This window comes from Microcaecilia unicolor, chromosome 8 (genome assembly GCF_901765095.1).
Source record: "Microcaecilia unicolor chromosome 8, aMicUni1.1, whole genome shotgun sequence".
In the NCBI taxonomy this organism is placed as follows: domain Eukaryota; kingdom Metazoa; phylum Chordata; class Amphibia; order Gymnophiona; family Siphonopidae; genus Microcaecilia; species Microcaecilia unicolor.
Window position 1 is genome coordinate 59,879,901 of NC_044038.1, and position 16,227 is coordinate 59,896,127.

Consider the following 16,227-nt stretch of genomic DNA (forward strand, 5'->3'; position numbering starts at 1 on the left):
ATCCTGGAGGGCAAAGGTCTAGGTTTATAGGGTCCCTTTGATCATGGATCCAGGTTTCGTTGATGAAAAGTAGATCAAGGTTTTCTGACATGATCCAGTCTGTTACTATTGTTGATTTGTTTAATACGGATCTAGCGTTGATGTAACCCACTTGAATTTTTTGGTATGGGTCTTCTATGTTTGGTGTTGTGTGGATTTTTGTTAGTTGTCGTTTCTTTGTTAATGTGAGTTTGTTATGAAGTTTCTTTCCCTTCTGTTGGGGTTGTCAGCATGTTGGAGTTCTTCCTTTAAACATGTGTGAATGGGGTTTGGTTTCCGGTTGTAAGAGAAAAAAATCCTCTTCATCCATGCTGAACAAACCTCAGTTAAGAGATATTCTCAAAGGAAGCTTCACTGCATGCTGGAAATGAATAGGCGGGTATTCTCATGGAGTACTCCTCCAAGATTCTGGAGGAATTAAGTTCAGATCCACATAACCCTACAGGGTGCTTTGAGAAAGCTCCAAATGTGGTGAGAAGGGAGGCAAGCAATAGTTCCCCTTGTGGTTCAGTTCTTTTGTAATCCACATTAAACTGATAAGGTAATTGTGGAATAAAAGGCCTGCATAAAATAGCATAATGTAGAGAACATAACAAAGCAAGTAGACTATGTCCCTCAGAGCAGGAGTAAAGAATGTTGATGAGGATCGAGCTATCTGTACTGCACAGATGGTACTTTTTTTTTACGATAATCTTTGATAAAAGTCTTTTGCACAAAAGAATGAAGATCTTCTGGCATAGGTAATGAAGCAGATGGTGAAGACTCATCAGCAGCTGTCACCAGGACTGGAGGAGATGCTATTGGAGGCTGATCAGTCATCTGCGGAGATGACTGTGAATCAAACAAGAGAGCAGGAGACATATACATGATTTGGACCTAGCTTATCTGACTCTAGGCTCACTGCTCTAATTACTAGGCTACTCCTCCACACCTATCCTCAAATTAGATAAAATACGACTTCATGCAACACCTTGCTTGTGAGCCCTATTTTGCTCTGAGGGGTCATGGACAACTGGTGAATGGGGGGGGGGGGGGGGGGGGGGGGGCTTGAACTGGATTTCTATCAAGCTTTCTTATAGCAAAGTAGTAAACAGTTTATGAACAGACCAGTACGATGACTGGATAAACACAGGCCTGAATTTACATCTAAAGCAAACATATTTTTAATTTTAAGAATGGAGAAACAACATTGAAACAGAAATCAAGAACTGTTCTGAGACCCACAAATTCACTTACCACGGTCTCCTGAGGTTGGGGATGGTGGTGGAGTGGCAGCAGTAACACTGTTTTTGTCCCAGACGGTCTCCAAAATACCTAATGTAAAAGGTAAAAAAGTGAGGTAAGAGAAACTTTGCCCGTTAATCCATCATTGCTTTGATAGTAATTAAAGTGTATAAATCAAAATTACAACTATTTACAACCAAGTTAAAATGCAAATTGACTAAAATACAATTGATTTACTCTTAGAACCACTGTTAGATGGTAAAATGTGGTTCTTACTGGATAGTTTCCTTGCCTCAAGTCCTTCTAGACCAATCCAGACAAATGGGTTGTTTCTCCCAACCAGCAAATGAAGACAGAGAAAACTCTGACAATTCAGTAACATCTCCAGTATAAGCTGTGATACAGCCCTGGAACTTGCCAGTATTCCATTGTCAAAGAAGAAGGCAATTTTTGGATGGGTCAACAGATAAGATTGGGTGGGCACTAGGGTTGCCACCTTTTAAAACAGAAAAACCTGCCATCTGATGCACACTGCCCCACCTCAACCCCAATACCTATAGCGAGGGTATTGGTGCAAGCTAGGGATATACAAGAGGCTGCACTCTTCAGGACCCACTGGGTCACAGTACCCCTCCCCACCAAACACACATATGTTTCCCCTATATGATATTAAAGCCAAATAAATTATGCAGCCAAAGAACCCCCAGCACTCCCCTTACAATGGGTGCACAGCTCAGACATTTCCCCAAAAAAACCATCATATAAACATATTTTGATCAGTAACAGTAAAGAAAACCCTCTCAGCATCAAGTATATTGTGAAGCAAAACAAAATTTCACAAAAAAGGATATTCAGGACCTAGAGCCCATCTACCATGCCAGCACTAACTTCCAAAATAAAGACTTTACCTACAAAAAGGCAGTGCCCTAAAATATCAATGCATCTACTAGGAAATCTGAACAAACCAAATTACTACAGAATGCTACATAGAAAATGTATGCTGACAGAACACCTGGACTTGATCACATACACAGAACACAAATAAGTAACCACAAACTAGAAACAGCAAAGTTACTCACCTGTAGTAGGTGTTTAAGGGCAGGTATTCTCACCTGTAGGTGGCATCATCTGATGGAGCCCAGTGTGGATGCTAACATATAGATGTTTCAAGAAAATTCTAGTAGCGTCCCACCATGCATGTGCAGGTGTCCTCCCACCTGACGTACAAGCATGGATCCCTCAGTCAGGTATATAGATAAAGGAATACAACTCCTAAGGGAGGTGGGAGGGTATGTGAGACTACCTGGCCCGCTGTCCTCAAAGAATATCTGCTACAGGGTGAGTAACCTTGCTTTCTGTGAGGACAAGCAGGTCCAGATGTATTCTCACATGTGGGAATCCCAGGCTATCAGGCTCACCGAAAACAATGCAAGGACAATAGGGACTCGAAACATCGAGGCCTCCAAATCAAACAACCTATAAACCATGTACATACTTAATGTGAAGGTGCAGCCTGGAACATAAAAACTGGGCATAGGAGTGTGAAGTTGGATTCTAGACACCAGATTCTGCAGGTCTACCTGACTAAACTGGATGTCACATTGGGTATCCTGCTCAAGGCAGTAATGAGATGTGAATGTGTGGACTGAAGACCATGTCGCAGCTTTGCAAATCTCAACGAAGGCTGATCTCAAGTGGGCTACCGAAGTAACCATGGCTTTGACATTACAAGCCTTGACGTGACCCTCTAGAGAGGCAGCCCAGTCTGGGCATAACTGAAGGAGATGCAATCTGCTAGCCAATTCAAGATTGTGCATTGCCGTTTGCCAATGGCTACCTCCATCCTGTTTCTTTTGACCCAAAGCTGAGTGGACTGTCTATGGGCTTCAGTCCGCTCCAGATAGAAGGCTAAGGCTCACCTGCAGTCTAAGGTATGTAGTATACTTTTGCCAGGATAGGCAAGTGGCTTTGGGAAAAAATGTTGGCAGAACAAATTGACTGGTTAAGATGGAACTCTGACTCCACCTTAGGAAGGAACTTAAGGTGCTTGTGAAGAACTACTCTATTGTAGTGACACTTTACGTAAGGTGGATAAGCTACTAGGGCCTGACTGTGTGAGCCAGGGGCGTTGCTGCTATGGGGCCATGGGGGCCTGGGCCCCCGTAAATTTGGCCCTGGACCCCCCTGACGCCCCCTTCTCAACCCCCCGTCGCTGTCTGTACCTTTGCTGGCGGGGGACCCCAACCCCCACCAGCCGAAGTCTTCTTCCTGCGTTTGGTTTCTTCTGAGTCTGACGTCCTGCTGCACGTACAACGTGCAGGACATCAGACTCACAGAAACAGAACGAAGCCTTGCGATCTGCAGGGCTTCGTTCTGTTTCTGTGAGTCTGACGTCCTGCACGTTGTACGTGCAGCAGGGCGTCAGACTAAGAAGAAACCAAACGCAGGAAGAAGACATCGGCTGGCGGGGGGTTGGGTCCCCCGCCAGCAAAGGTACAGACTGCGACGGATGGCGGGCGGGTCGAGGGGGGGGGGTCTAACTTGTTGGAGGTGGTGCTGGCGGCGGCAGGGGGTGTCAGCGATGGCGGCGCCGGGAGGGGGGGGGGGCTAAAATGTGCCTCCTCACCTCGGCTCTGGCCCCCCCCTACCGCTGAAGTCCAGATACGCCCTGTGAGCTAAAGTGACCACCACCAAAAACACAAATCTTTCCAGGTCAGATACTTCAGATGACATGAGTAAAGCGGCTCAAAAGTAGCTTTCATCAACTGGGTGAGAACAACGTTGAAATCCCATGACAGGAGGAGATATGACAGGGGTCTTTGTCAACAGCAAATATTTCATAAACCAAACTATACAGATAAGGGTTTATCCCTACATGGAGATGGTAAGCACTAACTGCACTGCGATGAATCCTCACAGAGTTGGTTTTCAAACCAAAACTCAGAGAGATGCAGAAGGTATTCAAGCAGTTTTTGTGTAGGAAAAGTAAGGGGATCTACTCCACTTAGAAAAACACTTCTTAGTGGAGTCTTTCCCGGAAGCAAGCAAGATTCTGGAGACACCCTCAGGCAGATTCAAGGACGCAAGCTCTATGCGCTCAACATCCAGCATGTGAAGGCCATAGACTGGAGGTTGGGATGCAGAAGAATCACCCTAACAGGCGGTGTATTTGTGCAGAGACCTTTCACAGACGTCATGAATCAGGTGCTCAATATTAAGAGTTTTTATTTATAAGTACAAAGGTTTTTTTTTTTTAAACATTAATTAGGTTGAAAACTGGGAACATTTAACATCTTTTTTTCCTGTGTCTAGGTCAAAAGAAAAAGATGGTATGTGGGAACTTGCTCCCTCTGTTTTGTGGAATGCAGTGGTATATTATAAAAATGCACTTGATTTTCTTTATTACTACTATTTCAAAGAGAGGTATTTAACAATGAGGGAAGAGCTTCCTTCATGCAGAAGTTCTGTCCAGAGTTAGTCTAAATGTGCCAACATTTTCCAGTTATGTTGTACGTCACAAAACGCCTAGCCACCTGCCTGGGGTTACCCCGTGGCCATTTAGAGTGTCTATCCCCAGCACAACTCAGGTCCGCCTGCACCTGCCACTTGTGCTCTACACTAGCACTCTCCTCCCACCGCCTGGGTCACAACCACCTCTGGGCTAGTCTCCCGCTTTCAAATTATCCTCAATGACTTCTACATTACTGGGGCCACACTCCCAGTGGTTTCACAGTTCCCAGAAAGTACTCAGAGACCCAACATACAATTCTTTATCAGTCCAGACAGGCAGAGTCAATAATTATTGTGTTAAAAATAGCAATAAACAAAATGATGCAATTAGCAAACAAATAACAGGTAACTGAAATATGGATCAATTATAACACTAACACTGCATGCTTCCTGCTTGTGTTAAAGAAAAAGAACATTCAGTTCACTGTAACAGCTTATTAAAGCAAAGAAACACCACCTGCTGGCCAAATAGGAGAAACACACTACAGGACATAATCAAGGCAGGAAAATATCCAATACATTTTACAGGCTTAAAACACACAGTTTCTTCACATTGTATGTATTTATTTCAGGTCTGTTTGGTTGTAAAAGATTTTAAAAAAAAATCTTTGTCTCCCGGCTGTGTGTTTGAATATAAATGAGTGATTTTTTTTTTAATGCAGGCAAACAATACACCGCCAAAATACAGTAGCAAGCAGCACACTACTGGCCAAGTTCATATAAAGTTTATTATGCTCAGTGGTACAGTGCTTAAAGCCACTGGGAACCTTCGTGGACATGGAAAGAAAAACTTCCTCGGCTAAATTAAAAGCGATGATGCCTGAAAAAGGGACAAGGCATGACAAAAAAATGAAGGGAAAAGGCCCGGCTGAAGTCAAGGCCTAAAAGTGGCCAAATGACGAAGAAAAATAAAGGAAAACAGGTAAAATAAATTAAAAATGTAAGGGAACACAATAAAGGACTAAAAACTAGCTGAAAGGCACAAAAAGCTCTTTTGGACCGAGCGATGTGAGGAGATGGTTAAAAAAAAAAAAAAAAAATACACACCCTCTCCTCCCACAGTAGAAAAAGAACCGAGACAGCGTTCTCGCTGCAGGCTGGAAGGCACTTGCGCATGAGTGGTGGAGAGTGTCTCACACTCCACAATGCTCTACTTATATTTGTTGTAAGTACCGGACTGGGAGACGTAGGTCAGTATCACCCACTTGTGAGAATAAATAAGCCTGCTAGTCCTTGGAGAATACTTTCTTCCATGAAATCACCACCCTTTCAGTGAACAGCCTCCTAGTGGAAGTGGAGGAAACAAAAACAGAATCTGAATTTCAAGAGAGCTTGGGACAGGTACATCAGATCTCGGAGTGATAGGGGAGAGTAGATGGCATGGATGGGCAGACTGGATAGACCACATGGTCTTTATCTGCCTACATCTTTCTTCATTTCTGTGTAACAAAGAGGCACAAGAAAATTTTGCATACTATGAAGACAGTGTATGCAAATCTCTCTCATGCATCTCCCTCAGGAAAGAAAAGTCTCAAACATCATTATGCTCGGCTATGCACTGCTACACATACCTGTAAGAAGGCCGAGTACAGTTGGCACTTGATCCAGAAGCAATTTCCTCAGCTCCTCCTTCCTTGCCACACTAAGGTCCTCACGTGGACAGGCCAACTCCTCTGACGTTGTTTTCAGCATGATTAGCCCAAGAGGAGTAGTGGAAGAGGACTGTATCAACTAGAGATAAGCAGAGTTTCAAAAAAAAAAAAAAGAAACAAAAAACAACACACACACAAAACTCTAGGGGGGTGGGGGGAACCAATCTGGGCCACTTAAAGCACTTTTTGAGGAGGAGTGGCAGTTTATCCTGTTTCTTTGGTTTCCGTAGAACCAGAATTGGTCTGTAACATCCATAAGTTTTTGTTCACAAATACCAAGGGATTTTCTCCTCAATTTAAATGGCCAGTCACTGTAATGACAATGCATGAGGTGGGAGCCATGCATCAGAGCTCCCTCCTGAACTCTGTAATCATGGGCCTTAAAGTCAGCTAATGACTGGGACTCTTTCTCCCAAGTGGCTATAAAAATACTGCCTCTGCAGTATGCACACCCCCCGCTGAGCTAAAGAACAGTAGGCCACATGACCATGCACTTAAGTGGAGGAGTAGCCTAACGGTTAGTGGAGTGGGCTGAGAACCTGGTAAGCTGAGTTTGATTCCCACTGCAGCTCCTTGTGACCCTCGGCAGGTGACTTAACCCTCCACTGTCTCAGGTACAAACTTAGATTGTGAGCCCACTAAGGACAGAAGAAGTACCTGCATATAGTACATGTAAACCGCTTTGGTTGTACTCACAGAAAAGCGGTATATCAAATCCATGACCCTTAATACCTGCCATGAAGATACTAGCCTGGCTCACTGAAAACACAATTTTAAGTTAACCTGAGGCTGAGTGGAAGACATACATGAGGAAGTGTTTCAAGTGGGATTTATATACTTAAAAAGATGAAGAATTCCAACAGGGCACATTGGATAAGCCAATCTGGTGTGTGTTTACCAACATCTATGAAGTTAATATTCAACAGACTATAAAGTTAATATTCAACAGGCTGCTAAAACCTGTCGTTTTTCTCTCTATAATATCAGCAAAATTCGCCCTTTCTTTTCTGAGCACACTACCAGAACCCTCATCCACACTCTTATCACCTCTCACTTAGACTATTGTAACTTGCTTCTCACAGGTCTCCCACTTAGCCATCTCTCTCCACTTCAATCTGTTCAAAATTCTGCTGCACGACTAATATTCCGCCAGTGTCGTTATGCTCATATTAGCCCTCTCCTCAAGTCACTTCACTGGCTTCCTATCCGTTTCCGCATACAGTTCAAACTCCTCTTATTGACCTATAAGTGCATTCACTCTGCAGCTCCTCAGTACCTCTCCACTCTCATCTCTCCCTACATTCCTCCCTGTGAACTCCGTTCACTGGGTAAATCTCTCTTATCTGCACCCTTCTCCTCCACTGCTAACTCCAGACTCCGTTCCTTTTATCTTGATGCACCATATGCTTGGAACAGACTTCCTGAGCCGGTACGTCAAGCTCCATCTCTGGCCGTTTTCAAATCTGAGCTAAAAACCCACATTTTTGATGCTGCTTTTAACTCCTAACCCTTATTCACTTGTTCAGAACCCTTATTTTATCATCCTCACTTTAATATTTCCCTATCTCTTGTTTGTCCTGTTTGTCTGTCCTAATTAGATTGTAAGCTTTGTGGAGCAGGGACTGTCTCTTCATGTTCAAGTGTACAGCGCTGTGTACGTCTAGTAGCGCTTTAGAAATGATAAGTAGTAGTATTAGTTAATAAGTACATTAATTTATGACATGGTTTACAATTTTATTCTTTGGAAATACGAATGGAGCAATATTTGACATGTAATCTACATATAAGTTTCAGAAAGGGAATCAGAGAAAGGAATCATCATAGCTAGATAAAATTAAATCATAGGGAAAGGACAACTATCCCAGGTCAGAGAGTGCCCACATCTTATTTTCTCATGATCAACAGATTAAAGTTCTAATCCACTAATCAATGAAAACTTGTAAATGGCTCTTGTCGGTCCCTCACAGCCAATGAAAAGTTACGCTTGATTTTTAAGTTTTCCTTTAAAAAAAAAAAAAATCCTATTAAAGTCAGAACTTTAGGTCTATAGTCACTGTTTATTGCACTAAAAACAAAAAATTCTGATACATTCTCAGAAGACTGATTCATAGACTAAGCAGTAAAGCGAAGTTACTCACCTGTAGCAGATGTTCTCCGAAGACAGCAGGCCAAGTATTCTCACATCTGGGCAATGTCATGCAACAGAGCCCGGCGCGGCCGCTGCCTGGTGACTACAGCTATTAGAAGCAGTGTCCCTCTGTGTATGCACAGATGCCTTCCTGCCTGACGTGCGAGTGCAGACTCCTCAGTAGGATAACAGAGCTAAAGGAATACAACTCCTAGGAGAGGTTGGAGGATATGCAAGAATACTCGACCTGCTGGCCTCAGAGAACACCTGCTAAAGATGAGTAACTTTGCTTTCTCTAAGGACTAGCAGGCCATCGGGATTCTCATAGCTGGGTATCCCTAGCTACCAGGTTCACTGAAAACAATGCTAGGACAATATGGACTTGAAACATCGAGGCCTTGTAGTCAACCTTAAAACTATATACATAGTTGTGCGGTGCAGCTGCAGCCTGGAACAGAAAACTGGGCCTAGGAGGATGGAGTTGGATTCTATACACCAAACAAATTCTGCAAAACTGTCTGACCGAACCGGCTGTTACATCAGATATCCTGCTCAAGGCAATAGTGAGATGTGAATGTGTGGCCTGAAGATAACATCGCAGCCTTGCAGACCTCAGGTAGAAACGTAGGCTACCAATGTAGCCATGGCTTTGACATAAGCCTTGACATGACCCTCTAGAGTCAGCCCAGCCTGGGCACAAGTGAAGGAGATGCAATCTGCTAGCCAGCTGGAAATAGTACATTTCTAGATGGTTACCCCCATCCTGATTGGGTCAAAAGAAACAAAAAGCTAGATGAACTCTCTATGGGCTTTAGTCTGCTCCAGATGGAAGGCTAAAACTCACCTGCAATTCAAGGTATACAGTATACGCTTGCCAGGATGGGCATGTGTTTTTGGGAAACATATTGGCAAAACAATTGACCGGGTAAGATGGAACTCCAAAAACATCTTAGGAAGGAACTTCAGATGCATGTGAAGGACTACTCTGTTGTGATGAAACTTTGTGCAAGGTGGATCAGTTACTAGGGCCTGAAGCTCACTGACTCTGCGAGCTGAAGTGACCGCCACCAAAAACACAACCTTCCAGGTCAAATACTTCAGATGACAGGAATCAAGTAGCTCAAAAGTTGCTCTCATCAGCTGGGCTAGAACATTACTGAGATCCCATGACAAAGTAGGAGGTTTGTTAACATCAAATCCCTTGTGAATCAAACTAAATTCTGCAAAGAGATGGGCTTACCTCCTACACAAAAATGGTGAGAACTGATTGAACTGAGATGTACCCTTACAGAGTTGGTTTTTAACCCAGGCTCAGAGAGGTGCAGTAGGTATTCGAGCAGGTTTTGTGTAGGGCAAGTTAAAGGATTTAGGGCCTTGCCCTCAAAACAGATGGAAAACCTCCCCCATTTAAAAGGATAACACCTGTTAGTGGAATCTTTCCTGGAAGCAAGCAAGATTTTGGAGACACCCTCCGGCAGATTCATGGACTGAAATTTTATGCTCTCAACATCCAGGCTGTGAGAGTCAGGAAATGGAGGTTGGGATGCAGAAGGGACCCTTTGTTCTGTATTATGAGGGTTGGAAAACACTCCAATCTTCACGGCTCAGTGGAGGACAACGCCAGAAGAGGGAACAAGATCTGTCTCAGCCAGAATAGAGTGATTAGGATCGTTGTTCCCCAATCTGCCTGAGGTTCAGCAAAGTCTTCTCTGGGAGAGGTATAGTGAATGATACATACCTGTAGCAGGTGTTCTCCGAGGACAGCAGGCTGATTGTTCTCACGACTGGGTGACGTCCGCGGCAGCCCCCACCAACCGGAAGAAGCTTCGCGGGCGGTCCGCACGCAAGGCACGCCCACCGCGCATGCGCGGCCCTCTTCCTGCCCGTGCGTGACCGTTCCCGCCAGTTGAATGACAAGCAAAAATGATGAAACGCAACTCCAAAGGGGAGGAGGGAGGGTAGGTGAGAACAATCAGCCTGCTGTCCTCGGAGAACACCTGCTACAGGTATGTATCATTCACTTTCTCCGAGGACAAGCAGGCTGCTTGTTCTCACGACTGGGGTATCCCTAGCTCTCAGGCTCACTGAAAACAAGAACCCAGGTCAATTGAACCTCGCAACGGCAAGGGTACAACAGAAAATTGACCTACGAAGAACAACTAACTGAGAGTGCAGCCTGACCAGAATAAATTCGGGTCCTGGAGGGTGGAGTTGGATTTACACCCCAAACAGATTCTGCAGCACCGACTGCCCGAACCGACTGTTGCGTCGGGTATGCTGCTGGAGGCAGTAATGTGATGTGAATGTGTGGACAGATGACCACGTCGCAGCCTTGCAAATCTCTTCAATAGTGGCTGACTTCAAGTGAGCCACTGACGCTGCCGTGGCTCTGACACTATGAGCCGTGACATGGCCCTCTAGAGTCAGCCCAGCCTGGGCGTAAGTGAAGGAAATGCAATCTGCTAGCCAATTGGAGATGGTGCGTTTCCCGACAGCGATCCCTAGCCTGTTAGGGTCGAAAGAAACAAACAATTGGGCGGACTGTCTGTGGGACTGTGTCCGCTCCAAATAGAAGGCCAATGCTCTCTTGCAGTCCAATGTGTGCAACTGACGTTCAGCAGGGCGGGTATGCGGTCTGGGGAAGAATGTTGGCAAGACAATTGACTGGTTAAGATGGAACTCCGACACCACCTTCGGCAGGAACTTTGGGTGGGTGCGGAGCACTACTCTGTTGTGATGAAATTTGGTATATGGAGCATGAGCTACCAGGGCTTGAAGCTCACTGACCCTACGAGCTGAAGTAACTGCCACCAAGAAAATGACCTTCCAGGTCAAGTACTTCAGATGGCAGGTATTCAGTGGCTCAAAAGGAGGTTTCATCAGCTGGGTGAGGACGACGTTGAGATCCCATGACACTGCAGGAGCCTTGATAGGGGGCTTTGACAAAGCAAGCCTCTCATGAATCGAATGACTAAAGGCTCTCCAGAGATGGCTTTACCTTCCACACGATAATGGTAAGCACTAATCGCACTAAGGTGATTCCTTACTGAGTTGGTCTTGAGGCCAGACTCTGATAAGTGCAGAAGGTATTCAAACAGGTTCTGTGCAGGGCAAGAACGAGGTTCTAGGGCCCTGCTCTCACACCAAACGACAAACCTCCTCCACTTGAAAAAGTAACTCTTTTTAGTGGAATCCTTCCTAGAGGCAAGCAAGACCCGGGAGACACCCTCAGACAGGCCCAACGCAGTGAAGTCTACGCCCTCAAAATCCAGGCCGTGAGAGCCAGAGACTGAAGGTTGGGGTGCAGCAACGCTCCGTCGTTCTGCGAAATGAGAGTCGGAAAACACTCCAATCTCCACGGTTCTTCTGAGGACAACTCCAGAAGAAGAGGGAACCAGATCTGACGGGCCCAAAAGGGCGCTATCAGAATCATGGTGCCGCGGTCTTGCTTGAGCTTTAGTAAGGTCTTCCCCACCAAAGGTATGGGAGGATAAGCATACAGGAGGCCGGTCCCCCAATGAAGGAGAAAGACATCCGACGCTAGTCTGCCGTGTGCCTGAAGTCTGGAACAGAACAGAGGCAGCTTGTGGTTGGTCTGAGAGGCGAAAAGGTCCACCGAGGGGGTGCCCCACTCCGGAAGATCTTGCGTACCACTCTGGAATGGAGCGACCACGTGCGGTTGCATGACTCTGCTCAGTCTGTCGGCCAGACTGTTGTTTACACCTGCCAGGTATGTGGCTTGGAGAAGCATGCCGAACTGGCAAGCCCAACGCCACATCCCGACGGCTTCCTGACACAGGGGGCGAGATCCGGTGCCCCCCTGCTTGTTGGTGTAGTACATTGCAACCTGATTGCCTGTCCGAATTTGGATAATTTGGCAGGACAGCCGATCTCTGAAAGCCTTCAGTGCGTTCCAGATCGCTCGGAGCTCCAGGAGGTTGATCTGCAGATCCTTTTCCTGGAGGGACCACAGACTCTGGGTGTGAAGCCCATCGACATGAGCTCCCCACCCCAGGCGAGATGCATCCATCGTCAGCACTTTCATGGGCTGTGGAATTTGGAATGGACGTCCCAGGGTCAAATTGGTCCGAATGGTCCACCAGAGCAGTGAAGTGCGGCAACTGGTGGAGAGGCGGATGACATCTTCTAGATTCCCGGTGGCTTGAAACCACTGGGAAGCTAGGGTCCATTGAGCAGATCTCATGTGAAGACGAGCCATGGGAGTCACATGAACTGTGGAGGCCATATGACCCAGAAGTCTCAACATCTGCCGAGCTGTGATCTGCTGAGACGCTCTGGTCTGCGAAGCCAGGGACTGAAGGTTGTTGGCCCTCTCTTCGGGAAGGAAGGCCTGAGCCGTCTGGGTATTCAGCAGAGCTCCTATGAATTCCAGAGACTGGGCTGGCTGGAGATGGGACTTTGGGTAATTTATCACAAACACCAGCAGCTCCAGGAGTTGAATAGTGCACTGCATGGACCGGAGGGCTCCCGCCTCCGAGGTGTTCTTGACCAGCCAATCGTCGAGATATGGGAACACGTGCACTCCCAGCTTGCGTAGATACGCCGCTACCACCACGAGGCACTTTGTAAACACCCGTGGGGCAGAGGCGAGCCCAAAGGGCAGCACACAATACTGAAAGTGCCGTGCGCCCAGGCGGAATCTGAGATACTGTCTGTGAGCTGGCAGTATCGGGATGTGAGTGTATGCGTCCTTTAAATCCAGGGAACATAGCCAATCGTTTTTCTGAATCAGTGGCAGAAGGGTGCCCAAGGAAAGCATCCTGAACTTTTCTTTGACCAGGAATTTGTTCAGGTCTCTCAGGTCTAGGATGGGACGCATCCCCTCTGTTTTCTTTTCCACAAGGAAGTACCTGGAATAGAATCCCTGCCCTTCCTGCCCGGGTGGTACGGGCTCGACCGCATTGGCGCTGAGAAGGGCGGAGAGTTCCTCTGCAAGTACCTGCTTGTGATGGGAGCTGAAGGATTGAGCTCCCGGAGGACAATTTGGTGGCAGGGAGGCCAAATTCAGGGCGTATCCGCACCGCACTATTTGGAGAACCCACTGGTCGGAGGTTATGAGAGGCCACCTTTGGTGAAAAAATTTCAACCTTCCTCCGACCGGCAGATCGTCCGGTACGGACACTTTGAGGGCGGCTATGATCCCATGGATCCAGTCAAAAGCCCGTCCCCGGCTTTTGCTGTGGAGGCGCAGGGGGCTGCTTAGGTGCACGCTGTTGACGAGAACGAGCGCGCTGGGGTTGTCCCTGTGCCTGACGAGGCCTTCGGGCCGGCTGGGTGTACCTACGCTTGGTAAAAGCATAGGGTGCAGCCTGCCGGGCCTGGGAAAAACGTCCACCTGCTGAGGTGGATGCTGAAGGCGCCCGGTGGGAGAGCTTGTCGAGGGCGGTTTCCCGCTGATGCAGTTGGTCCACCAGCTGCTCGACCTTCTCACCAAAAATATTATCCCCCCGGCAAGGGACGTCGGCCAGTCTCTGCTGGGTGCGGTTGCCCAGGTCAGAGGCACGCAGCCATGAGAGCCTGCGCATCACTATATCTTGGGCCGCAGCACGAGATGCCACGTCACAGGTGTCATAAATACCCCTGGACAGGAACTTTCTGCACGCCTTCAGCTGCCTGACCACCTCCTGAAAAGGCCTGGACTGCTCCGGCGGGAGCTTGTTGACCAGGTCCGCCAGTTGCTTCACATTATTCCGCATGTGGATGCTCGTGTAGAGCTGGTAAGACTGGATGCGGGTCACGAGCATGGAAGATTGGTAGGCCTTCCTCCCAAACGAGTCCAGAGTGCGAGACTCCCGCCCCGGGGGCGCCGAGGCGGTATCCCTCGAACTCCGTGCCCTCTTGAGAGCAGAGTCCACGACCGCCGAGTCATGAGGCAATTGGGGCCGCATTAACTCTGGGTCCGAGTGGATTCTGTATTGGGACTCTGCTTTCTTGAGGATGATGGGATTAGATAATGGTCTCATCCAGTTCCGAAGCAGTGTCTCTTTGAGGACATTGTGCAACGGTACCGTGGAGGACTCTCTAGGTGGTGATGGATAATCGAGGACCTCGAGCATCTCAGCCCTCGGCTCATCCACAGAGACCACGGGGAAGGGAATGCATATAGACATATCCCTGACAAAGGAGGCAAAGGAGAGGCTCTCAGGAGGCGAGAGCTTTCTCTCTGGTGAAGGCGTGGGGTCGGAGGGAAGGCCCACAGACTCCTCTGAGGAGAAATATCTGGGGTCCTCCTCCTCCCCCCACGAGGCCTCTTCCTCGGTGTCGGACATAAGCTCATGCAGCTGAGTCCTCAACCGGGCCCGGCTCGACGTCGAGGCTCCGAGGCCTCGGTGTCGTCGAGCGGTGGACTCCCGCGCCGGCGGGGACGAAGCTCCCTCCATCGACGTCGACTCCACCTGCGTGGCGGTCGAGACCGGCGCCGCAAGCGGCGTCGAAGGCCTCGGCACCGGGCTAGAGCTCGCCGGCGCCACAGTCAACGGCGCCGAGGGCGCAAGCACCCCCGGCGCCGGCACAGTCTGGCGCATCAGCCCTTCCAGGATCCCCGGAAGGATGGCTCGGAGGCACTCGTCCAGGCCCGCTGCCGGGAAAAGACGGGGAGGGGGCAGGTAGAGGTGTCGGTGCCGGAAGCTGCTCGGGTCCAGGAGCTTGCACCGAAGTGCTGGGACAGTGACGCGTCGGTACCTCTACTACAGAGGGGGTCCTCTCCTCTCGACGCTGACGCTTACTCGGCGTCGACTCCTCTCCGGCGCCGGGGGCCGGGTGCATCGATGGCGACCAATGATGGTGCTTCTTTGGTTTCTTGCGATGCCCGTCATCGGCGCTAGGTGGAATGGAGGAGGAGGAGGTCGATCCCCCTCGGTTTCGAGGGACCGGGTCAGACAGGGTTCGGTCCCGAGGGCCATGGGCAGAGGGAGTGACCGGGGCCGATTGCCCACGCGGCCTCTCACCCCTACCGTCACTGGAGGACCGGCGGGCCGACGGGACCTGTGCTCCTGGGGTCAATGCCATCGGTGCCGATTTCGCGGACATCGATACCGGTACCGAAGAACCGGCCGTCGATGCCGTCGAGGTCGACGTCGAGGGGCCGGTGCAAGTTCCAAAAAGACGGTCCCGAAGAACTTGCCTCGCAACTTGAGTCCGTTTCCGGAGACCAAGACACAAAGTACACGACTTGGTATCGTGCTCCGGCCCGAGGCACTGGAGGCACCAAGCGTGAGTGTCGGTCTGCGAGATAGGCCGGCCGCACCGACCACACTTCTTAAATCCACTCGGGACCTTCGAGGACATCGACGGAAAAATCACGTCGGCGAAATCAAAGTCGTCGATGGTGGCGGTAAAATCACACCTCGAAAAACAACTCGACCGCGCGGCCACAAGGCCGCAACGCGACGCCCCCGCTAGAAAACGAGGGAAAAGTACAACGCGTTCTTTTTTTTTTTTTTTTTTACAGAAAAAAAGTTGTAGAGAACGTGCAACGAAAATTAAACGAAAATAAACGAAGGTTCGCGAACAACGTGACGGTTTTCCGGGGCTGAGGAAGAGAGAGAGGTGAACACGTCTCTCTCCAGGCGCGGAAAAGAAAAGACTGGCGGGAACGGTCACGCATGGGCGGGAAGACGGCCGCGCATGCGCGTGCCCTGCGTGCGGACAGCC

General features: G+C 48.6%; 1 protein-coding gene across 1 annotated transcript in view; it reads right to left on the reverse strand.

Annotated features, from left to right (window-relative positions):
* XPO6 (exportin 6) overlaps positions 1 to 16,227 on the reverse strand; it is a 224,626-nt gene that overhangs the window by 135,522 nt on the left and 72,877 nt on the right. The window contains exons 5-6 of the mRNA XM_030211002.1: positions 6,345 to 6,504; positions 1,276 to 1,353 (exon numbers count right to left, since the gene is read on the reverse strand). Coding sequence (XP_030066862.1) covers positions 1,276 to 1,353; positions 6,345 to 6,504 — 238 coding nt within the window. The remainder of the gene's footprint in view (positions 1 to 1,275; positions 1,354 to 6,344; positions 6,505 to 16,227) is intronic.